The sequence below is a fragment of the Pantherophis guttatus genome, chromosome 11 (assembly GCF_059756535.1).
Source record: "Pantherophis guttatus breed Tessera chromosome 11, ASM5975653v1, whole genome shotgun sequence".
Classification (NCBI taxonomy): Eukaryota; Metazoa; Chordata; class Lepidosauria; order Squamata; family Colubridae; genus Pantherophis; species Pantherophis guttatus.
The window spans coordinates 5,198,452-5,223,722 of NC_142073.1; the positions used below are offsets into that span (position 1 = coordinate 5,198,452).

At 39.6% G+C, this 25,271-nt stretch overlaps 1 protein-coding gene across 4 annotated transcripts in view; it reads left to right on the forward strand.

Moving 5' to 3' along the window:
* The window catches only part of TOX3 (TOX high mobility group box family member 3), a 75,864-nt gene that overhangs the window by 45,712 nt on the left and 4,881 nt on the right, over positions 1-25,271 (forward strand). For 2 of the 4 annotated variants that reach the window (XM_087877121.1, XM_034426494.3), the window contains 3 exons: positions 9,428-9,490; positions 17,197-17,454; positions 24,349-24,618. In XM_087877121.1, the coding sequence (XP_087733247.1) occupies positions 9,446-9,490; positions 17,197-17,454; positions 24,349-24,618 (573 nt within the window). In that variant the 5' untranslated portion in view covers positions 9,428-9,445. Of the gene's footprint in view, positions 1-6,117; positions 6,314-9,427; positions 9,491-17,196; positions 17,455-24,348; positions 24,619-25,271 lie in introns of those variants that run through there. The other 2 variants (XM_060682504.2, XM_060682505.2) reach the window with 2 other exon arrangements.

Genomic DNA, 25,271 nt, shown 5'->3' on the forward strand with positions numbered 1-25,271 from the left:
AAATTTCACTGGTAAAATGAACGTCACTGGTAAAACAGTGGCCAACTAAATAGGAAGGAGTATTGACTGAACTAAAATCAAGTTTCCAACTGATGGGTTGATTTTGTATTTTTGTTTTGAACTGAAACACATTTTCATTTGTTTTGGATTTCTGTTCAGGATGGCAGTCTTAAAATGTATTTTTTTCCCCCAGCCATGATTTATACAAAGGGTAGCACGAGGTGTCTCAGTAATATTCTAGGATATTAAGAAAGTTACTTGAATATGACATGACAAAACCAAGGAAGTATTATAGTGGATGAACGTCCCGTTGTATTATTAATCATCTGTTATTTAATTGAAGTGTTTTATCCAAAAATAGTATCGCCACTATTCACTGCCACATCAGTTTCATAAGAGGAAATATATTATTAGGGGGTTATTACATATCTAGCAATTAAGTTCAGAATCTGTGCAGATTCTGTTTCTTTGAAGGGGAATGCTACGACTATATCAAAGAAGTAAGATCTTGCATCTTCACTGCTGTGTTTAACTAAAAATATCTCAGCTAACCTTTCATTATTCTTATTATAACATAGTTCCATCTGTTTTCTACATTATTTTTCCTCATTTCTCATTCACAAGAATTTGAGTTGTGCAATAGAACCAAATAACGTTCCAGATTAGAATTCAGAGTTTTCATTTCCGTAAGTGAAATTTGATAGAAGAGGGTAAGAAAAGCTACTTAAGAGACCAATGGCCATATAATTAGCTGTGGTCGAATTCGGTTTTGGAAGAAATATTGTAGGCGTGTCCGACAATGGTATAAAACCAGCTTTTGGGATTTAAAGAATAAAAGGCTTTCAGATTTAAATACAGTGCCTAGATTTCATATTATGTGCAACTTCTATACCAGTGGTGGCAAACCTATGGCATGAGTGCCATTGCCCCGCTCTGTTTTGGGTCTCTGCTGTGCATCGCCGTGCGCCTCCCACTGGCCAGCTGGTCTTTGGGTCTTTGCCGCGCATACGTGGGACGCAGGTGTGCCTGTGCAGGGTGTAGGTGCACATGTGGGGGCCCACACGCATGTGCCCATGCCTTGCAGTTTGAGCGGGGTGTAGGTTCATGCACGGGGTGTGCGCGCATGCACATGCCCCCACATCTTACAGTTTGGGCACGCGCATGCACTTTGGCCACTCAGTGCCTAAAAGGTTTGCCATAACTGTTCTATACTAACCATTATGGAAGAGATTCATGCAACTGGAAAATGTTCCAAAAATGATAAATACGTAGCCTACTATAGCTCTTTAAAGAAATGCAGTGTGACTCACTGGGAGGTACTACCTGTAGGCCTACTTCCTAGATTAGTGATCATAAACTTGTACCATCAACATATGTTGGCTTATTAAATAATGTTGTGGATGGACCAATAGAGTAACACTTATCCACAAATCCAAACTGTAGGACTATATTAAAAGATGGGTGGAAGGAGAAAGAGAGAGATTGGGTAGGGTCTGTCTATCTATCTATCTATCTATCTATCTATCTATCTATCTATCTATCTATCTATCTATCTATCTGATCTTTATCCTGCCCTTTATTATTTTATAAAGAACTGAAAACTAAACTCATAAATAAATACAACCGATTCTCAAAAATAAATTCATAAATAAAACAAATACAACCAATTCTTTTACCCATGTATGTATTATATTAGAACGTTATGCTCCCTACTTCTTTTCATTATTGTTCAACAGTTATCAGATTTTCATAAACAAAAGGAGACGAAGCCAGGTTTCCTTACATCCTGGCATATTATAGTTTCTTATCATGGGAAAGCTGATTGGGGTTTGCTGTCTCTTTTAAGTGCTTGGAAAGTGAGACACGTTACAAAGAAAAATAGAAATTACATTGGCCAATATGTTTTAATTTATTATCTGAGAAATCTGTAATGACAAACTTGATTGGCAAAAGTTGATTTTCGGTATTTCTGTATTTCTTTGTATCGTTGTTGTTGTTGTTGAGGAGAGAAAGTACTGCTCTCCTCACTATATTGTAGTGTTTGGAGTAACCCTGTGAAATAGGACTTATCCAGTTCCTCATCTTTTCATTTATTGTTTGTGTTATCCTGATTTCCATGTGATTCCTCATTAGTGAAACAAAACTTAAATTTCTCCATTCACTTCATTTGGCATTTCAGTCAATCAAAGAAACTGGGAATGCAATGAATTCAAAAACGTCCCTTCCCCCGCTTCCAAACACTTAATTTTTAATTCCTGCCTTTATCCAACATTTTATTTGCTAGACAGTTCTGATTATTAATCCTGGAAAGCAATCAAATCCCTTCCAAATGCAGAGAAGATGTTATCTGGTAAAGTGATTAAGATACAGTAGTTAAGCCTGTAAAATAATTAAGTTTTGGTTCTTAATTGCATCTTTGGGAATCAGTTCATTCCTCCTTTTCTTGCCAGAAATGCAAAGCAAAAGGATGGGATGCTAAATGTGGCAGTTTAACTAAACCTCTACATCTGTAATGTTGATTTCTAATTCTCCACACTGCTCCGAACACAATTGATTCCAATTTCAATTTTTTTAGCAATAGAAAATTGCTTAGCACCAAACGACAAAGACTACGAGAAAGACAGAAGCCAAGAAAAGTTAAAAGAAGAAAAGAACTTTTATTGATCTCTTTATTGAATGAATCACCTGACTTACCATGCATCAAGAAAATGAGTGTAAATGGAATGAATGGCGTTCTCAGACTAGTTTTTTTTTCTTTATCATATCTTTGTAACAAAAGTATATCTTATTCTTATTTATTTATTTATCTACAACCACAAGCAGAATGTTTACATTGACTTGGACTTTTGCAGAAGGTACAGGTAGTCCTCAACTTATGACCACAGTGTCAGGGTTCCAAGTAATAGAATAGGAAAAGAAAGAGAAAGAGAAAGAGAAAAACAGAGTTGGAAGGGACTTTGGAGATCTTCTAGTCCAACCCCCTGCTTAGGCAGGAAACCCTACACCACTTCAGACAAATGGTTATCCAACATCTTCTTAAAAACTTCCAGTGTTGGAGCATTCACAACTTCTGGAGGCAAGTTGTTCCACTGATTAATCGTTTTCACTGTCAGGAAATTTCCCCCTTAGTTCAAGGTTGCTTCTCTCCTTGATTAGTTTCCACCCATTGCTTCTTGTCCTACCCTCAGTTGCTTTGAAGAATAGCTTGACTCCTTCTTCTTTGGGGCAGCCCCTGAGATATTGGAACACTGCTATCATATCTCCCCTAGTCCTTCTTTTCATTAAACTACTAGATCCATAGCAAGCAAAACTCCGAGGCAGGTGAATTCCTCAAAGAATAGCTTTATTGGAAATGTCATATTGGCACATATCTGGTGAAAACCAACTCTTGCGGGGCCCCTTGGTTTTCACCTAATTAAAAGTGAAAGTTTTCCCCTCAACCCCAAACAATCAGTCACATGGCCCAATCAAGGCAGCGTCCGCAGATCTGGTCACATAACTCCTCCTTCCTCCGGCCAGGTGTGAGAACGTCCTTGGTTCCCAGGAGAAAGTATTTTGTTTCGACTAGATAGGCCCAGCTATCTCTAATCCCCCCTCCCTATCCCTCAGCTCCAGTGTGACAGCACTGAAGCTCCAAGATGGCTTCGGCCAGGCCAGCTTCAGGACTGACACACAGTTGAGCCCAACATTTATGTTGTTAAGTGAGAATATTTGTTAAGTGAGTTTTGCCCCATTTTACGACTTTTCTTGCCACATTTGTTAAGTGAATCGCTGCAGTTGTAAAATGAGTAACGCGGTTGTGAAGTGAATCTGGCTTCCCCATGGATTTGGCTTGTCAGAAGGTTGCCAAAGGGGATCACGGGAGCCCAGGACCCTGCAACCGTCATAAATATGAATCAGTTGTCAGTCATCCGAATTTTGATCACAGAACCCTCGGGATGCTGCAGCGGTCATCAGGGTGACACACGGTCCTAAGTCACTTTTTTCAGTGCTGTTGTATCTTTGAGTGGTCACTAAATGAACTGTTGTAAGTCAAGGACTACCGGGTCCCTTATGAAATGGGAATTGCACAGTGGTGAAATGCTACCGGTTCGCACCGGTTCAGGCAAACCGGTAGTTTAAAAAAAGCTACCGGTTCCTGTGAACCGGTATTTCCAACGATCAGCTGTGCCGCACAATTTAAAATTGCTAGAAAGCAGGAAATCCTGCTTTCTAATGAATCTAAATCGCGCGGCATAGCAGTTTCCCCCCCCTCGCTGTTCTACTTACTTTCCCAAGCCTCCTTTTTCCGTGTGAAGCTTGCATTTGGTGTGTGCTACGCATGTGCGGCCAGCAAATCGGTGGCAAATCGGTTCAGATTTCACCACTGGAATTGCATGAGAAAAGAGCCCTGAAGACAGATCCTTTTGAAGTGCCTCTCCAAAATTAAATCTTCGACTGGGGGGGAGAGAAGTGCAAAACTCTTTGTTCTGTTGGGTCTGATTTATAGCATTTCCTAGCTGATCGCCAAGAATTTGCTAAATTAAAAACCATTCATAATAAGCCTTATAGAGATATACAAAAGATAAATGCTTTGTGTCTCCAGTTCTCCAGACCTCAGGTGAAAGATTCTTAAATTGCTTGGCCGGCTAGTGCCAGCTGCTTGATTTCAGATGCCAACAGAGCTATGTTTCATCAGGAGTTGGCACACTTTAGTGCTAATGTTTTTACTGATTTCCCCCCCTCCCCATTTCTCTAGGGCCAATGCTAATTAATGGATACAATTCGTAGCTGATTAGTTGTAGATCTTACATTAATTACATGCACATGTTCACTGTTCAGAAGATTATTTCTACCACGGCCTTTTTTCCTCTGTCTAGAGTTATTAGATTTTTTTTTTAAACAATGCATTGATATAAAATTGGTGGAGACTCTAGAAAGAGTGCAGAGAAGAGCAACAAAGATGATTAGCGGACTGGAGGCTAAAACATATAAAGAACGGTTTCAGGAAGTGGGTATGTCTAGTTTGTTGAAAAGAAGGACTAAGGGAGACATGATAACAGAGTTCCGATATATATGAGCTCCGGTGGCGCAGTGGTTAGAATGCAGTATTGCAGGCTAATTCTGGCGACTGCCAGCAGTTCGATTCTCACTGGCTCAAGGTTAACTCACACCTTCCATTCTTCTGAGGTGGGTAAAATGAAGACCCTAATTGTTGGGGGCAAGATGCTGTCTGTGTAAACCGCTTAGAGAGGGCTGTAAAGCACTGTGAAGGGGTATAGAAGTCTAAATGCTATTGCTATTCCTAAGAGGTTGCCACAAAGAAGAGGGGTCAACCTATTTTTCAAAGCTCCTGAAGGTGGAACAAGAAGCAATGGGTGGAAACGAATCAAGGAGAGAACCAATCTAGAACCAAGGGGAAATTTCCTGACAGTTAGTACAATCAATCAATCAATCAATCAATCAATCAGTAGAATGGCTCCCCTCCAGAAGTTGTGGGTGCTCCAGCATTGGAGTTTTTTTTTAAAAAGATTGGACAACCATTTGTTCGAAATGGTAGGATTTTTTGAGCAGGGGGTTGGATTAGAAGACCTCCAAGGTCCCTTCCAATTATTCTGTTCTGTATTAGAAGTAAATTCTCTCTAGATCGGTGTTGGTGAACCTTTTCGACACCGAGTGCTGAAACGGGAGCGTGCACGCGTACAGGAAACTGGAAGAGCAGCCGCCCGGTGCGCATATGCGCGCCAGGAAGATGATCTTCCAGTTTCTGGTGCGCCACCTTGTCTTCTGGTTTTTGGCACGCATGCATGTGTGAAGACCAGCTGGCCGAAAGAGCAGGCCACCCGGTGCACATCCACGCACTGGGAAAATGGTCTTCTGGTTTCCAGTGCGCACATGTGCTCCGGCCACTTGGTCTTCCAGTTTCTGGCGTGCATGCACACGCAAACACCAGCTGGCTGGTGCGCTGGAAACCGGAAGAGCAACAGGCGATGGCTCACGTGCCCGGAGAGATGGCTCTGTGTGCCACTTCCACCACATGTGCCATAGGTTCGCCATCGCGGCTCCAGATTATGGATTTTATTTTTTAAAAGAATAGAAAGAGAACAAACAGTTTTTTTCTTATTGTTTCCAGTAGAGAATCAAAACATTTGCTCTCCGCAATGTTTGATCTGACATCCATCTGGTCCATACTGCAATCTTTAATTCTGATTACATCTGCCTCAAGAACACGGAGTAGAAATGGTAATGAACCCGTACATGCAGTGCATTGAAACTTTTGCCAGAAAACTTCAAGAGGGAAAGATATGAAAACAGCGCAGGAATGAATGGAAGGGTACGTCCTCACCCCTCAGCTACAAATTTTGATTAAAATTCCTCACATACTTCCCGTGAACAAGAGGCTTTACATTTTTGTGGCCCCTGGTCTTTCAAACTTCTTATGTTTGGCACGTTTTTCTGAAATGTTGAGATAAAATGAATCCAGGCAGGCTGTGTGTTATTTTTCTTCAAGCTTCTGCTATTTTTTTTTTTTTTAAGAGGAAGAGTTACTGTGGGAGAGAAGTTGAAGTTTTCTGAAAAACTTTGAAAAAAAAGCAAAAAAAAAAAAGCAAGGCACAGAGTTTTTAACTTTCATAGTTTTTAACTTTCGCTGCATTTTCCTACATTATGCAAGAAGTTTTCACGCAAGGAATTTGATCGGGAAATTTACCTTGGCAGCAAATACATTCCACTTAGTGTGTGATGGGTATAAGAATCCTCATTTCAAATAAAACATTGCCTTTGTAATTGATCGATCGCTTAAATTGTTCTTTTACTGAGATTCCTGACACTGGGTTATGCTACGAGCAAGATTAAGCAGCCTCTTGCATGAAAGTGAATTTCTGCATGTAGGGAAGTTGGCAATATGTCTTGCCTTCGTAGCCCAGAATGCACAGAACGCTCTTTGCTGGTTGTCAAAACTTTTATGCTTGTGGGAATCATTGTTCTTTTCATGACTTTTGAAAAGTTTTGTAAGGAATTGTTTGTAGCTTTCTCAGCACCCTACTGCAGGGATACAGTGTAACAAACATTGTAAATGGATGTATCTTTCTCCTAATTTTCTAATAAAATTTAGCAATTTAAAGCCAAACAATAGTACCCTCTCCTCCAAAATAACAAAAATAAAACCAGGTATTTGACGTTTTAAGATTCAGCAGTGTTGTTGGGATCAATCTTTGTCTGTCTTCAGGGATAAATTGAGGTAATTTAAGGAGTTAGTAATTAAATTCTAACCTAACCTTTCTATACGTGCCTTTCTATCACTCACACAGTTTAAATGTTTAATCACAATTTCATTATTAAATAGGATGCAAGTTTTGTTTTCAGCTATCGTTAATGTGCTTAACAATTTGTTTCAGCAACTCGCTGCAATTTGTTTTATAACCTTCAGATTTGCCATATAAGGTGTAGAGAGTGCTTTATTAAATTTTACTTTTTTTATTTCTATAACTTCCCATCAGAGGTGACTCTGCTAACTTTATACTAATCGTCTCGAATGGTATTTTGGCTTCGGGCACTGCCTGTAATAAAATTGTGTATCCGTCTGCATATGCATGTGTTTGTACAAAATGTATAGACTATTTTGCAGGCACAAAATGAGTGGCAGATAAACATAAATAATAAATAAAATAGATATTTATGTAAAACAAAGTACAGGTAATCCTCCACATACGACCACAATTCTGCCCCAAATTTATGACATTAAGCGAGACAGTTAAGAGTGTTTTGCCTCATTTTATGACTTTTCTTGCCCCGATTGTTAAGTACATCACTACCGTTGTTAAGTTAGTAACTTAGTCATTAAGTGAATCTGGCTTCCCCATTGACTTCGCTGGTTAGAAGGTCACAAAAGTCCATCACATGACCCCAGGACACAACAACGGTCATAAATATGAGTCAGTTATCAAACATCTGAATTTTGATCACGTGACAATGGGGATGCTGCAATGGACATAAGTGTGAAATGCAATGGACATAAATGTGAAAAAGAGTCATAAATCCCTTTTCTCATTGCTGTTGTAATTTCAAATGGTCACTAAACGAACAGTTGTAAGTCAAGGAGTATTTATACTTGTACTGAGTATGGAAAAATCTGAACTCTGCCTGATGTTGATGTAAGAAGTTTGGAAGTTTTACTTATTCAGTTTCAGCCTTTTGGGATTCTTTTCCAGGCTGTCATAATCTTATGACTCTGGAATGGAATGGAAGGGAAGGGAAGGGAAGGGAAGGGAGGGGAGGGGAGGGGAGGGGAGGAGAGGAAAGGAAAGGAAAGGAAAGGAAAGGAAAGGAAAGGAAAGGAAAGGAAAGGAAAGAAGGAAACAGAGATAGGGAAGGGAAGGGAAGGGAAGGGAAGGGAAGGGGAATGGGAATGGGAATAGGATAACAGAGTTGGAAGGGAACTTGGAGGTCTTCTAGTCCAACCCCCTGTTTGAAACCCTACACCACTTCAGACAAATATCTAACGGCATAATCACACCTTATATGTATTATTATCCTTATATTATCCTGCTTTCAAAATGGCTTTGGCTAAAAGGGAGGAACAAAGTTATTATAAATAAAAATGGTAAAAATATATTTGGATACAGTCAGGGTGGATAAAAATTGATGACTTTTTTTAAAAAAATGGATTTTTAAAATTTAAATCCGATTTTTTTGATTTAAATCAGATTTTTTTAAAAATGCTTTGGAATAAAAAAAATCTATTTAAAGATAGTTTTCTATTTAAGATACATTAATAATTTAGTTTATTCAGCATGAAATGGAGCTTAGTTATGTAGCACGAGGCGGTATATTTTGCAATATTGGGACAATCAGTGAGTCAACAGCGGGTCAGAGGAGGAGCCGCTGCGGGACAGAGATGACAGTTGCTCTTTAAAAATTAGGATTTAAATCGAGTTGATTTAAAGCAAGCCTTTTTACTAGTGATTTAAATCATTGTTTAAACCAGGGATCCCCAAACCTGGCGACTTTAAGACTTGTGGACTTCAACTCCCAGGGAGTTGAAGTCCACAAGTCATGGCATGGCTGGCTGGGGAATTCTGGGAGTTGAAGTCCACAAGTCTTAAAGTCGCCAAGTTTGGGGATCCCTGGTTTAAATCAACTTGATTTAAATCAAATCCACCCTGGATACAGTGGTTCTAGAAGGAACGGTTAAAGTAAGAGTTTTTAAGAAAGACCAGCCAAGGCCTGTCAGTTCTCAGAATTTCCAACTGAACATTTGATTTAAAAGTTGTTGAAACTTGGCAAGTGCGAGAAGTGTGCCAAATTAATTCTTTACACTACCCACTCCGATAGCATTAGTGTCAGAGTTGTTCTTATAACATTTACATTGTCCAAGGTTTGTTGCAGGGTATAATAGAAGCGTAATGCAATATCATGCGATATACTAACAGCGTGCTTTTCCTTTCAGTTTGGCAACAATAACTATATGAATATGGCAGAAGCAAATAACGCATTTTTTGCAGCAAATGAGGTAAGCATCACATCCTCCTCCACCCCACCCCACCCCTACAAATACTTTTACTCCTCTTCGCTTTACACTGTAATCCTGTTGTTCACTTCTATAATGTTTGCAGCCTTTTTCGATAGTTGATGGGCGAAGTGCTAAATTTTCTTGCGTTTTATGGAGCACAAAATAAAGTCTTTAATGAGAGAGAAAATAACCTGACACTATACCATTGCCGGTCAATTTAGTTGTCTGTAAGAGCGTTACTTACGTAGCATGTCGATAAAAAAACCAAATCTATGCGAATGTGCGTGTGTCTTTGTGTGTATCTATGTGTGTGTGTGCACGTGTTTGTATCAGGCACAAAAATCAGGTCCATGTGTGAAGGGTCCAGTTAAACTGATTTATTGCTAAAATGCCTAAGTAAAGGAATCTTCTCAATGAATGGTTGTTGCCTATTTGGATTTAAATAAGGGGCAAATAAATAAATATTTAAATAATTTAAATATTTTTTATTTATTTATTATTCATATTTCTATGCCGCCCACTCTCCGAGGATTCTGGGCGGCTTACACCAAAGACAGTATACTAAATAGCATATTGCCCCCCAACAATCTGGGTCCTCATTTTACCCACCTCGGAAGGATGGAAGGCTGAATCAACCTTGAGCCGGTGAGATTTGATCCGCTGATCTGCTGAACTAGCAGTCAGCTGAAGTAGCTGCAGTACTGCACTCTAACCACTGCGCCACCTCGGCTCTTTATTCAAGGGAGACTGCTTGTGGCTATGTAAGGATTCTAGGCTGGTCCCTTTTTTACCGCTTCCCACAGGTTCTGCCACTCCTGCAATTTCTTACATAGACAGACAGATAATTACAGTCCCATTTGAGGGAGATAGGGCCGTGATGGCGAACCGGGGTCGCCCCAGCCCAGCTCCACCGTGCATGTATGTGCGCTTCCCGCCAGCCAGCTAGTCTACGGGTCTCTGCCGCGGATGCTCAGGGGGTGGGGCACATGCAGGGGATGCACACATGCATGCGCGGGGGGTGGGGCACATGCGGAGGTGCTCGCATTGGAGTTAGGGGGTTTGTGCGAATGCGCACACCCAGTTTTGAGCCTGGAAGGTCTCCTGCACCAATCTGCAAGCCAAAAATGGGCAAGGAGGGGTAGGGCACATGCGCAGGGGATGCATGCACATGAGCTGGGGGTGGGACACATTCGCAGGGGCAGGGCGCATGCACAGGGGGGCACTCGCATTGCATTTTGGGGTTCTGACACACGCATTTGCGCATGTGCAATTTGAGCACTCAGCATCAAAATGGTTAGCCATCACTGAGATAGGGGATTTAGAAGTGTGTGTGTGTATACACACACACACACAGGGATGCACCCGCACACATATACAAAGGCAACCAGAAGGAAGCAGATTTAAGGCACAGTAGGCATACATTTTAAAGGAAATTCACTGAACGCTAATCAACTAATTAGGGCCATAGATACAAACACTTTATTTTTCAATTTAGGTTCTTAGGAAAACAAAGGGAGCCCAGCTCATTTGTGGGATTATTTGTTTTCTGGGGAAAATAAGAAAAGAGGCTCTCCTTAGAGAGTCGTGGTGGCGGTTTGGTTCAATGGAAGCATTAGATCTGAATCGATAAAGTCTGACTTGGTCACAGGGCATTTGCCACCCCAATATTCATGTAGTTTATTTTTCAGTCTGTTGGTCCTCTCCTTGACGGTCTTCTAAAGCAGGGGTCTCCAACCTTGGCAACTTTACGATTTGTGGCTGGCTGAGGAATTCTGGGAGTTGAAGTCCACAAGTCGTAAAGTTGCCAAGGTTGGAGACCCCTGTTCTAAAGAGCATCAGGGTAGTAAATGTGACTCTGGTTCCAAACCGAGCTGGGTTTTTTTGGCCAAAATACATGCTTGGATGGAAATGGAAACCTTGGCCATTACCTGCTGAATTTCTCTGGCTTTATTTTTATTTCTCTTGCTGGTTCATTTGTATTAATAGAGGATTAGGGATGATAGAATAGAATAGAATAGAATAGAATAGAATAGAATAGAATAGAATAGAATAGAATAGAATAGAATAGAATAGAATAGAATAGAATAGAATAGAATAGAATAGAATAGAATTCTTTATTGGCCAAGTGTGATTGGACACACAAGGAATTTGTCTTGGTGCATATGCTCTGAGTGTACATAAAATAAAAGATACGTTCATCAACGTATTATCATGATAGCAGTGTTCCAATATCTAAGGAGCTGTCCCGAAGAAGAGGGGGTGGTGTCAATCTATTCTCCAAAGCACCCGAAGGCAGGACCAGAAGCAACGGATGGAAACTAACCAAGGAGAGAAGCAACCTAGAACTATGGAGAAATTTTCTGAAAGTGGGAACAATTGATCAGTGGAACAACTTGCCTCCGAAAGTTGTGGAGGCTACATCACTGCAGATTTTTAAAAACGAGATTGAACAACGATTTGTCTGAAATGGTATAAGGTGTCCCGCCTGAGCAAGGGATTGGACTAGAAGACCTCCAAGGTCCCTTCAAACTCTTGTCATTCTGTTATTCTGAGGGAATGAAAATTGCAGCAAACTCCTCCAGTATCTGGGTTGGACTTCAGAGTAGACCTCGTAAACAGAAACGACTAAGATCGATAGAAATATGGTCAGCAATCAAGTTTTTCTGCCTCTGAGCCAGAAATCAATCAATCAATCTACCTTCCTTCCTTCCTACCTACCTACCTACCTACATCTATCTATCTATCTATCTATCTATCTATCTATCTATCTATCTATCTATCTATCTACCTACCCACCTACCTACCTACCTACCTACCTTCCTACCTACATCTATCTATCTATCTACCTACCTACCTACCTACCTACCTACCTACCTACCTACCTACCTTTCCTATATCCTTGTACAGTAGAGAAAAAAGAAATTATAGAGGAGAAAAATTGTTGGAGATAAATGTGGCTATATTCAATGCAGTATTTTTATTCTCGTAGTTTTCAAACAATGCCTCCCTCTCCCTCCTCCTCCTCCTCCTCTCTTTCTTCCCTTCCCAACAAGATCGCTTAGATAAGGGAAGATTGCTTGGCACCGGCTTGCTTCAGTGTTGGTTGTGGTAATGAATACCCCCCCTCCCCAATCTGTAATGACAACATGATGTTTCATTCTGTAGAATTTCATTCCTCCATTTGAATCAAACATTGATGAAGGCTCTACTGCCAGCAGCTGTTCAGAGACAATTTAATTCCAGCTGTGATAATTCACCGTGTCAGACATTGGCTGTTATATGTTGATACAACAGCTCTCCAAATTTGCATTTTTATCAAAAGGAACAAATGTTTTGAACATTTTGGTGCAGATGGCATTTAAACACACACACCGAGTTTTTTGTTGTTGTTGTTGTGGTGGTTAAGGATTGGGGGATTTTCTCTCCTCCTGAAAATAATCTAAGAGAAAAAAGCATGAAAAAAAGTGAATAGCTCTTATAATCACGATGGGTAACGCAACCTTCTTAAAAACATTGCATAGTCCTCTCCATATCCTAAGAGGGATCTCCAGAATCAAATTGCACAACATGGAGATACTTTTCAGAATATGAGCAGGCCAAATCCTTTAGCATAAGACTATTTTCAACACCAGCTTTTCTCTTCATTTAGATTAGGTTCACCTTATCCACTTATCTACACATTACTTACAGCAATCATAGCATGAGACAGTTTTGATTCTTCTTTCTTCTTTTCTTTCTTTTTTTTAGTTAAACCCTAGGAGGTATACATCCAGAAAACATGACAAATATGATCATCTTTGAAAAATGTGCTGCAGAATAAAATAGTTGTATTGCAGGGAAGCATAGAGATAACCCAACTATTGGAGTTCACTTTTTTTTTTTTATAGAATACTCCCTTTTTGCAAAGTGAATTCCACTGCCATGTCTGACTTAATTTATACTCTCTCTCTCTCTCTCTCTCCATTGTCTGTCTGTCTGTCTATCTATCTATCTATGAATAGAACAGAACAGAATAACAGAACAACAGTTGGAAGGGATCTTAGAGGTCGTTTAGTCCAACCCCCTGCTTAGGCAGGAAACCCTACACCACTTTAGACAAATAGTTATCTAATGTCTTCTTAAAAACTTGCAGTGTTGATCTATCTATCTATCTATCTATCTATCTATCTATCTATCTATCTATCTATCTATCTATCTATCTATCTATCTATCTCATATTCTGCTGTGGATGACTGCTTTGCAGTCATCAAACCATGGGTAAATTTAGTTACCAAGTCCACAATATTAGGTAACATTTTCAATCTGCGCTTGTCACATCTTAAAGCTTATATTGCATTTCAATCTAACGCCTGCCAGTTCGCTTGTGCCTTTAGCCCTTAAAAAAAAACAAAAAAAACAACCTAGCCTCAGAAATTGAAGTGGCTTGTTTTTTTTTTTGTTTTTGTTTTTTGCTTTTTGCTAAAAGCTGGGCCTGTTTTCATAAAAGCTGTCACCCCATTTTGTTTCCTTTTTTATAAAAAACAAAAACCCCATCCTGGAGCACCTTAAATATTTATTGAAATAATATTTCAAATGATAATTACGATGGTAATGAAGACAGTCAAATGCCAGATATCAAGAACGAGTGTTTATCCATATTGTTAATGCGATATGTTAGATTTCATTAAGCTGTAATGGGGTAGTAAATGAGTCACAAATTATCACTGCATCTGTTACCAGGCAGCTTTTCGTGCCAACCCCAACTGTAAAATGTAGCCATAGGGTTATTTTTATTAGCCAAACGCCTTCCGTGCCCGGTGCATCCTTTTGTGTTGGTGAACTTCGAGTCTGTGTGGATTATGAATCTCTCCTCCCCCCCTCCCATTTTTTAATATTGAAACAGGAATAAATATCTCCCCGGATGCAAAGCAGGAGCTTTCGGGGCTGAGATTAAGTTGCAATATTTGTACCCATGTGTTTGAGTGTGTGTGTGTGTGTTTTTGAGTCTTGCTTGATTTTCTCGAGATGGTTTTATGTCTGCAGACTGCTGTCTGCTGCCTTTGCCTTCGTGATGGGAGAGCAGTAATGACAGCTGACAGTTTTTCATCGACAGGCAAAGGGACTTCCCCTTTTTTCTCTTCCTCGCGCGTTTCAGTTTCCATTTTCTCCCAAGCAGTTATTAATTTATATCATCATTAACGGTTTGAAGGATGACAATTTCTAGCCCCTTAATGAGAAATTTCACCAAACGTATCATTTTTAAATTAACCGGCATTAAGTCGCTCTTTCGGACAGTGTAAATAATGCATGAAGCGAAATTGCTGCCTCCCTTGGAAACAAAATTGCTAGACTGAGCGAAACAAAATAAACCCAACCTATCATAACGATAATAATAATAACACATAAGGTAAAGTCTTTTAATTCAAGCTCAGCTCCAGGTAACTAGATGAAGGAAGGCCTTGAATTTTTCTGGACAGCAACACCAAAGGAGATGGCCATGCAGTTTTTGGCAATGCCATCTGTTGTGACCACTACACTACAGAATTTCCCCAATACAACACAATACCTGGGACTACCGTGTTTTCCCGAAAATAAGACCCTGTCTTATATTTTTTTGAACCCTGAAATAAGCTCTTGCCTTATTGCCATGCAATCAAAAGCCCGATTGGGCTTATTGTCAGGGGATACCTTATTTTGGGGGAAACAGGGTAGTTAATATCTTTATTAAAGCTCTGGATTTCCCTTGGCAACAATGGCTCAAACTCTTTAAGTGTTTTGTGTTGTAGTTTATTTGGCTTTGTGATACTGATTTGGGAAAACAATCAGAGAACTTGTGTTGTGCAGAAGCCCCCAAAATAACTACAGCGGTTTTAAAAATAGGCAACAAATAGTTGTGGAGTAGCAATGTTAGAATAGGATTAGATTAGATTAGATTAGATTAGATTAGATTAGATTAGAGTAGAGTAGAGTAGAGTAGAGTAGAGTAGAGTAGAGTAGAGTAGAGTAGAGTAGAGTAGAATAGAATATGGAAGGGATCTTGGAGGTCTTCTAGTCCAACCCCCTGCTTAGACAGGAAACCCTACACCACTTCAGACAAATGGTTATCCAACCTCTTCTTAAAAACTTCAGTGTTGCAGTATTCACAACTTCTGGAGGCAAGTTGTTCCACTGATTAATTGTTCTAACTGTCAGGAAATTTCTCCTTAGTTCTAAGTTGCTTCTCTCCTTGATGAGTTTCCACCCATTGCTTCTTGTCCTGCCCTCAGGTGCTTTGGAGAACAGCTTGACTCCCTCTTCTTTGTGGCAGCCCCTGAGATACTGGAACACGGCTATCATATCACTCCTTTTCTTTTCATTAAACTAGACATACCCAGTTCCAGCAACTGTTCTTCATATGTTTTAGCCTCCAGTCCCCTAATCATCTTTGTTGCTCTTCTCTGCACTCTTTCTAGAGTCTCCAAATCTTTTTTACATCGTGGCGACCAAAACCGAATGCAGTATTCCAAGTGTGGCCAAGGTCACACTTGATAAGGCCACACTTGTTTATGTGTAGTGCTGGATGGGACATTTTTCACCCTAACTAGGGCTGCATAATTGAAATATTGATGGGCTCATAATCAAAAGAGAACTTACTGGCCATCATTGGGTGAATACTCTACTTTGGTCTAAGAAGGTATCCTTTATATTGGGCTTGCAGGTAAATGGTGTAGTATCCACACAAGCCATGATCCTGACTTCCCTTAAGTACATTGGCTACAGAGCTTAGCCAATCAGGATACAGGATGATGCAATACAGTCTTAAAGCAATATAATACCTTTCTGACTGCAAACATACATTGTTGGTTTATATATTGCCTGACCAACTAGTTAGACAAATAACCATTTCCTAAAAAGCCTTATCCATCACCAATTGTAGTAAATAAACCTTTTGACTACTATAACAATCCGCTTAATATGATACAACCTGCCTATTGTAAATAAATGGAATAATAAGAGGGAATTTGAAATAGGATTCTAAACTTTTCATGTGTTTGAGCTACGAGTCTTTACTACCAGTACATATGTGCACTACCAAAATTGGGAGCATTTATGGTCGTGTCAGAACAATTTGTAAGACGATTGTGCTGTTTTGTTTTTACTAATATATCAATAAAGTGGCAATTTGTTCTCCAGCTAAAAAAAAAAAAAAACCTATCCCAGGCTAACCGATGTTCCTTCCAACAACAAAGACAGATGTTGCTAATTAAGTGTGCATTAAAAAACAGTTAATACTGATACATCATTAAAGCCATATGATAATGAGAGTTGAATCTTTAATCTGAAGGATCTGAAGAGCTGGGCAGATGCGAAGCGTGCTGCACACTTGTGACTTACAATTAAAAAAAAAGAAGAAGAAGAACTTGAGACTCAGATTGTGAGGAGTGTAAAAGAATTTTTTTAAAAGATGCCCCAAATGTGCTTTTCCCCCCCCCAAAAAGGTAACTTTTTGTTTTTCCTTGAAGACGTTTCGCTTCTCATCCAAGGAGCTTCATCGCTTCTGAAGAAGAAGTTGTTGAACTGAAGAAGCTTCTTGGATGAGAAGCGAAACGTCTTCAAGGAAAAACAAAGAAAGACCAGTTGCCTCCTGAAAAAAAGCACTGGGAATCTCCACGTAGACATTTTTTAAAAAACCGTGTTTGTTGTTGCGTGATCGTAACGAAGAATTTATTTATTTATTTTTCTTCTAGCAAACATTCCATACTCCAAGCCTTGGCGATGAAGAGTTTGAGATTCCACCAATTACGCCGCCCCCCGAACTGGATCCCACGAATTTAGGGATGGCTGATATTCTCCTGCCTTTTCAAGGCCTCAGTGATCAGTTGGGAGCCCAAGGAAGTGAATTCACACCTCAGTTTCCACCCCAGAGTTTGGATCTGCCTTCCATTACAGTATCTCGAAACTTGGTGGAACAAGATGGCATTATCCAAAGCAATGGATTGCATATGGTAGGAACATATATATATTGGTGTGTGTTTTTCCCAATCTTCTGGTGATTTATGGTATCTGTTTTATTGCAGCAAAGAAATAGGGCAATATGGAGGATGTAAAACTAGCATTAAAACTTGCACTGATGATGTTACCTACTTTGGTAATGAGACTTCTGCAAGAAAAACAACCAAGCTCAGAGGGCACCAAGGACCCCACAGTTGTTGTCTCCTCCTCCTTCTCCTCTCCTCCTCCTCCTCTTCCCATTCTCCTTCTCCGTTCCACAAACCCTATCTCCTTGTATCAAGGACCCCACAATTGTAGCCACATCCTCCTCCTCCTCCTCCTCCTCCTCCTCCTCCTCCTCCTCCTCCTCCTCCTCCTCCTCCTCCTCCTCCTGCCATTCTCCTCTTCCTCCTCCCATTCTCATTCTCCATTCCACAAACCCTATCTCCTTGTATCAAGGACCCCACAGTTGTAGCCGCATCCTCCTCCTCCTCCTCCTCCTCCTCCTCCTCCTCCTCCTCCTCCTCCTCCTCCTCCTCCTCCTCCTCCTCCTCCTCTTCCTCCTCCCATTCTCATTCTCTCTTCCACAAACCCCATCTCCTTCTGGAACTGATGCTGTCACCTAGTTTGGTAATGAAACTTCTGCAAGGAAACCAACCAAGCTCAGAGAGCGTCGAGGACCCCACAGTTCAGCCCCGAGCTACCAATATTCTCTTCTCACAGTAATCTTAAGCAAGAAAAACGATCCACTAAAAATACCCAGATTTTCTACTGAGTTCCTTTGCCTCTTTAAGATTAACATCATCCCGAATATTAAATTTATATTTCAAAGCCGTGTTGATACATGCCCGTCATTACTTATTTAAAATACGCACTTTATTAAAGTGATAAATATTTATTAATAATAAAATTCCTTTATTTAAATTGTATATTTTATGAATAATCTTTTCCTTGGAGCCCCCTTTTTTTATGACCGCAATAAAAAAAAACATAAAAGAGGCATTTTAACTATGAAATTTCATTTCATGGTCAATTGGGTTTGCTGTATCTGAAAGAACTAACTACGGGGCCATAAAATAATTATGATATTAATCTACATTCGTACAATGGCTGCATGCAGCAGTGCTCGATTTTTTAATTGCATCTTTGTTGTCAAGTTGTTAAATCGGTATTGATAGTTAAGTCACAGACTTTACAGATACTACAGATATAGCTTCAATATTGGGTAAGATATATAGAAACTGGAATAATTCTTGAAATCTGAAGGTGACATCTATGAGCAACAGTGTCCATCTGGACATCTCTCTTGCTGAACCGCCTGTTATCCCAATAAAGATAAATATTGCTTTAAAAAATATAATTAAAAAGGAAACCGGGTATGTTACAAAGAACAGAGAATTCTGTATTACCAGGAATATTACTGGATTCCCCATGTATTCATTTTGACAAAATAAAAAGCAACGAATGGCTACCCACGGAGTAAAAATGGCAGGGAGACTAAGAGTAAATAACCCAAGGAGGTATAGAATGTTAGGCAACGGATTGTTGCCACACCCATTGTGGTTCTCACAACATGTTCTCCTCATGTGAGCCCAAATGTATTTATCCATTTTACCTGCTGTTTATGTACCGTTCAATCCAACAGCGCCTGTAGCAGATTCCAAAATAAATAAAAACTCTCTAAGAACAAAACAATTAATCAAGGAGAGAAGCAACCTAGAACTAAGGAGAAATTTCCTCATAGTTACAACAATTAATCAGTGGAACAGCTTCCCTCCTCCAGAAGTTATGGGTGCTCCATCACTAGGCTTTTAAGAAGAGATTGGACAACCATTTGTCTGAAATGGCATAGGGTCTCCTACTTGAGCTAGACTAGAAGATCTCCAAGATCACTTCCATTATTCTGTTATCTCCAGCTTCTAGGAGAGGGGTATCAAAGTCAATTTCATTGAGGGCCACTTAAGGCTGTAGTTAACCTCGGGGTGACGGGCAGGTGTGGCTGACTGGGTGGGTGTGGCCGACTGGGTGGGTATGGCTGACTGGGTGGGTGTGGCTGACTGGGTGGGCGCGGCCAGATTGACACCACTCCCCAAATTGTTGGCATGTTTCTTCTTCGCATTGGGTAGACCGGGTGAAGCCACGCGGGCCAGCCCCTTACATTTTCCAGGATGGCCCCATGAGCCAGATTCGACCACATCATAGGCCGGATGTGGCCCACAGGCCTTGTGTTTGACACCCCTGTTCTAGGAGAAGAATTCTGGTCAACACCAATCTATGCATGAAAACTAGGGATTTCTAAAAAAATAACAGCATGGAACCAATCTAATTTCTGGGAAAACATGGTTCTAAAGAAGGTCTCAGCTATGCAGAAGCTTCATCTTTGTGGTGCCTGAATATGACAAAATGGCTACCCAAGAAGCCTACTATCCTGATTTTTTTTGAGCAGGCAGAAAGCTACTGGGAGAAGACCGTCTCATGCATCTCCAGGCCTAAGCCATGTTGAGTTGTTTCCCCGAGAACACAACTTTTTATATACCACATGCAATCCTAGATGTTTTTGGAAACATCATCATTCCAGGCAGTTTTATATAGCTACGGATCGTTCTTTTAATTGGATTTATGGATTGACCCTGTTGAGATGTCCAGCGGAATGTCACCTTGAAGAAATGTCATGAAATTTTCAAGCGTCAACGGCGAAGAAATGAAATGCACTTGGGCAAAACCTATGATTAATACACCGTGTCTCCAGATTTATTCTGAATACTGCCTGACATGTGCACCTACAAAACTTGAATATAAAACCGCCAGAGGCATGAGTAAAAATAGGTTATGTCAAAGTTCACCCATGTTCCCCTCAGGGCCTCGAGTTGACTAGCTACATAACAGTACTTTTACAGGCTTCTCTTAGATTTGCTGCCAGAAGACAATCAGAATAATAAATAATGCTTTACATTCCATTAGTAAGTTTGGATGGCTGTATTTTAAGTGCAAGTAAGCAGTTTTATTGTCAAACTCAACCGGTCTCCCCAATTATTAAAGATGGCTGTCGCTGGATCAACATTTTCCTACCTCTTGCAAGAAAAGATTAATAAGGCAGCCCAGGACACCTTGCCTTACATTCCCTAACTAGCCTGTGTGTTTTTTATGTGTGTTTGTAAACAGAAAGGGATAATTTTTCATATTGCTGATTAGTTTATGATTATGGACAGGAAAGAAAGAAGCATTTATCTTCATTTAAATGCATTCTGTTAGGTTGAGATTTCCTTTCCCTGAATAGAAAGAGAGAGAGAGAAGGCATACAGTATCATTAGCATTGGCATTTTAATAATATGGTAATGCAAAATATCAACATTCTTAAATGAATTACTGGAGGGAAAAATTGAATAAAGTACCATTTGTGTTCGGAAAAGCACCCAGGGCACATATCACAATATGGGGGGGAAAATATGTATACATCTAGACATAAGCAGACGGAAACCCGTTAGCAAACACCATCACAAGCCATTACAAAACCGAAGCATCACTTGACTGTGGACAATCACCTGAGAAATTATTTTAATTCGCAAAGGACGGCTGTTCTACAAAGCCGTTCCTTGGGCTCCGTGGGGTTTTATCTTTTTTTATTTTATTTTATTTTTATTCTTCTCTTCTCCTTTTGTCCCGTTCCCCCGTCCCCCCCCCTCCCACCAAACCTTTAAACATCTCTCTATAAGCTGCCCAACCCGCTGAGTAGCACTGACATCAGTAGTACATCAATTTCAGAAAGTGGATTATTTTTACCAGACAGCTATTGTGACATATTGGGTCAGTCATAAATGAAAGATATTCATGCAAGCATGCAATACTTGTAATGAAGTCTCACTCTGACCTTCTGTATGATTGATTCTGTAATTTAGTTTTCTCAGGCACTGCCTGAAATGAAATGAAATCATGTTGAACAAGTTTTGAATACCCACAGTGCACCAGGAGAAGAAAAATCTGTAGCCCTGGAGGCTCGGGAGAGAAGTAGCTGAACAATTTATCTCCATGCTATTATAGCCTTTGCCAACATTCAAGATTTTTTTCCCTCTCTCACTCTCACTCTCTCTCTTTCTCTCTCTCTCTCTTTTCTTATTTGGCTTAAATACTTAATTCTGCAGGTAGCTGTAAATGGGAAAATAAAATGCTGTTCAGATTTAAAATGACAGCACCGGAGTACGTGCAAGGGACTGATAAAATATCTTGAATAGAACTGACCTTTTATGTTGCCGAAAGTTACTGAGGGATTCATCCTAATAATTACCATATAGATTATTTTTTATTTCTTTCCTGCAATGAAACATTTCAGGGAGCAGTGGTGCTGATTGAATGAAAATTGAACTTGTTAACATTCTCTCAGCTTAGCCTGTTGTACATAAGAGAAGGTTAGCTTTGATGAATTTTGAAATTCCTTTTTTTTTTCTTCTTCTTCAGATATCTAAGAAACAGACGGGGAAATAATTGCCTTTTTTTCAGCCCACGTTTTTATTTTCTTCTTCTCTTTTTTTTTTATTAAAAATAAATTATCTCCGGTTTTTACAAAAAAAAAATATACATCATTCTTGTAGTATGGGTGTTGGTGGGTGCACATTTTCCCCCCTATGAAAATGTGAGGTTTTTGGAAGATTTTAAAAATATCACAGTGTTTTGGTGACATAATCTTACTTAGAGATTGTGTCTTAAATTAGATGTTGTGAGGAGACTATGGAAGAATAATGTGGTATATTGTTCTGTAAAATTTATGCTGCTTTCATTTATCAAAGAAGAATCAAATTCACCAGGAAGAAGATTTTTTTTAAAAATAATCTTTATTTGCATTTATAGTTCAAAGGAAGACAAAAAAAAAAGAAAAAAGAACAAGAAAAAACAAGAAAAGAAAGAAAAGCAAAAAAAAAAGAAGAAAACATAAGAGAATATAAACAATACATTGGTATTTTTGATAATTTTTGATCAAGCTAAGACAGCTAGAGATTGGAAAAAACATTTGTCTGAAATGGTATAGGGTTTCCTGCATGAACGGGGTTGGACTAGAAGACCTCCAAGGGCCCCCCTCCAATTCTGTTATCTACTCCATGAAAATTCACCAGATGCCTGCTTTCTAAGTGTTAGCTTCATTATTAAAACAATATCCCACAATGTGATATACAACACACAGAGAGATTTTATCTCCTGTTTACCATGGTTTACAAATCAGCATTATCATCTTATTCTTTTAAGAATCGGTGATGGGCTGTATGAAAATTATTAAATAAAGCATGATTTACATCACTGAATATTCTTGTTAACCCATGTGGGTTAAGAAACAGCTGTAGGTTGAAGCATCTTTCAGCTTAATCTTTGTATGTTGGTCTGTATCTGTTTATTTTAACTGTGTTATGGCACAAAAGAAATGAGCCCTTGCAGATGAAATAAATGAAGATAACTTGAAATTTTACAGAGACAACACTACAAATCTAAATTTGTATTGGTTTTCAAATTCTTAACCCCCCCCCCTTTTCTCTCTCTCTCTCTCTCTCTCTCTCTCTCTCTCTCTCTAAAAAGACAAATTGAGAATGCTCTTTAGGTTATTGCAAACCTGGGTAGACACGATTGCAGCTTATTTCCTTTATCAAATGTATGCTTCCAATTTTGTTGTATATTTGTTTTAAATATATACGTTCTTTTTAATATAAACTTTATGGTCTGAATGAGTGTGGTTGTAATTAGGACAATGTTGCATTAGTGTTATTTCATATATTACAACCAAAATTTTTTTTCCGATCTTCATTACTCTGTTTAGCGATTGGCCAAAGAAGCCTTTGTTATTTCAAACGTGTTGTCAACATTGACATTGACATTGCTAAGGGAGGAAAGTTATGGAACACAATTTTCTAGCCGAAATGTGCAACATTGATTCAGCCCAGACCAAGTCACTTTCCAAAAAGGAGTTGATAGAGCCAACACCAAAAAACCCTAACCTTCATTTACTTCTTATATTTTTCAATCTAATTAACATTAACTACCTACCTTAACTTGGATTTCCTCATGTGTTTAATACATTTCCTCTTCTCTAGTATGAAAAAGGATTGTGAGGATGGCTTGCTCTAAACCTTGCTGGCAGGCAAATCCAAAATATAGTGATAGCAATATAACAAGATATTTTTCCCCAAACAGTGGAAGGATATAATTGCAGCCTTTTTTGCAAACAGCAGCAGAAGGTGTTGCTAGAGAGAAAGAAGAATATCTTCCCAAAACATTTGAAGTTAGTTTCATTGCATATTTGGAAATCCTACCTACCTGATTCCAACAAGTAGCATATTTCTGGGCTGTTAAATAGTATTGATTTTTTTTAAAAAAAATATTTTATATGAGCCCTGGTGGTGCAGTGTTTAGAATGCAGTATTGCAGGCAAATTCTGCCCACAGCCTGGAGTTCGATCCTGATGGGGGCTGAAGGTTGACTCAGCTGTCCATCCTTCTGAGATCGGTAAAATGAGGACCCAGATTGTTGGGGGCAATAGGCTGACTTTGAAAACCTCCCAGATTGTCTTGTAAAGCATTATGGGGCAGTATATAAGTCTATATATAAGTCTGTATATAAGGTATATATATAATATAAACGTTATTGCTGTTTCTCAACCAAATTTGGGGGGTCAATCAAGAAAGGAGGGGAACATTCCGGCCATTTCCAGAGATCTAGATGTTTGTGTAAAGTTAAACCTGGTCATTTGTGTCCAAATCAACTCTGGGTTGATTTATTCCAGGTTCCATCAGTTTGTTTTCTTGACTCTCTCTCTGGTTTCTCAGATGTTCTCCCAACACCAAAGTTCAAAAGTGTGGGTAGTGTCCTATCCTGTCTCTTTTAACATTCAAAATTCCATTAACAGCCCTCCATTCTTTCTCTTGTTTCAGGATCATACCCATACAGGAATGCCTCAGTACCGTCAGGACCATTCTTTGATCATGAGATCCGTTGTCCACATGACGGAAGCTGCTCGTTCAGGAATCATGACTCCTAACCAGCTTACTACTATTAACCAGTCCCAGCTAAGTGCTCAACTGGGATTAAATCTAGGGAATACCAATTTACCACATACGTCTCCTTCCCCTCCTGCAAGCAAATCAGCAACTCCTTCTCCGTCCAGTTCTATCAATGAGGAAGATGCGGATGATCCCAACAGAGTAAGTTACAGCACGTGCCAATCAGTCAGTCAGTCAATCAATCAATCAATCCAAAGCTCTTTCTACATAAACTTTTGATGCTTTTGCTCCGGAAAGATTTCAGAATCCTTGCGCCTTGGTAGTTCAGTGGTAAAAATAGAGTACTGCAGGCTATTTCTGCTGACTGCCGGATGCCTGCAATTTTGCAGTTCGAATCTCACCAGGCTCAAGGTTGACTCGGCCTTTCATCCTTCTAGGGCCGGTAAAATGAGGATCTAAATTGTTGGGGGCAATACGGTGACTCTGTAAACCGCTTGGAGAGGGCTGTAAAAGCACTGTGAAGTGGTATATAAGTCTAAGTGCTATTGCTCTCGCTTGCCCAAAATAACAGATTTTCAGATAATTTGGGGGAGTTGCCTGTCTGTGGGTAGGATGGATAACCTAGAGCCTGTAAATGTTCTATTGCAACACCATGCAAGAGAAAATGAGCAGATAGTAGGAAGATAATAATGGATTGGTTGGCTGGCTAGTTGTTTGTTTGTTTGTTTTTGTAAAAACAAGAGTTCAATATATCGATGGGCACCACTTTTATCCAGCTTTATCGCACAGAGATCCTTTGTGATTTTTTTTCAAAAGAAGGAAGTTACCCGCATAAGGGTCCTCATGAATAGATT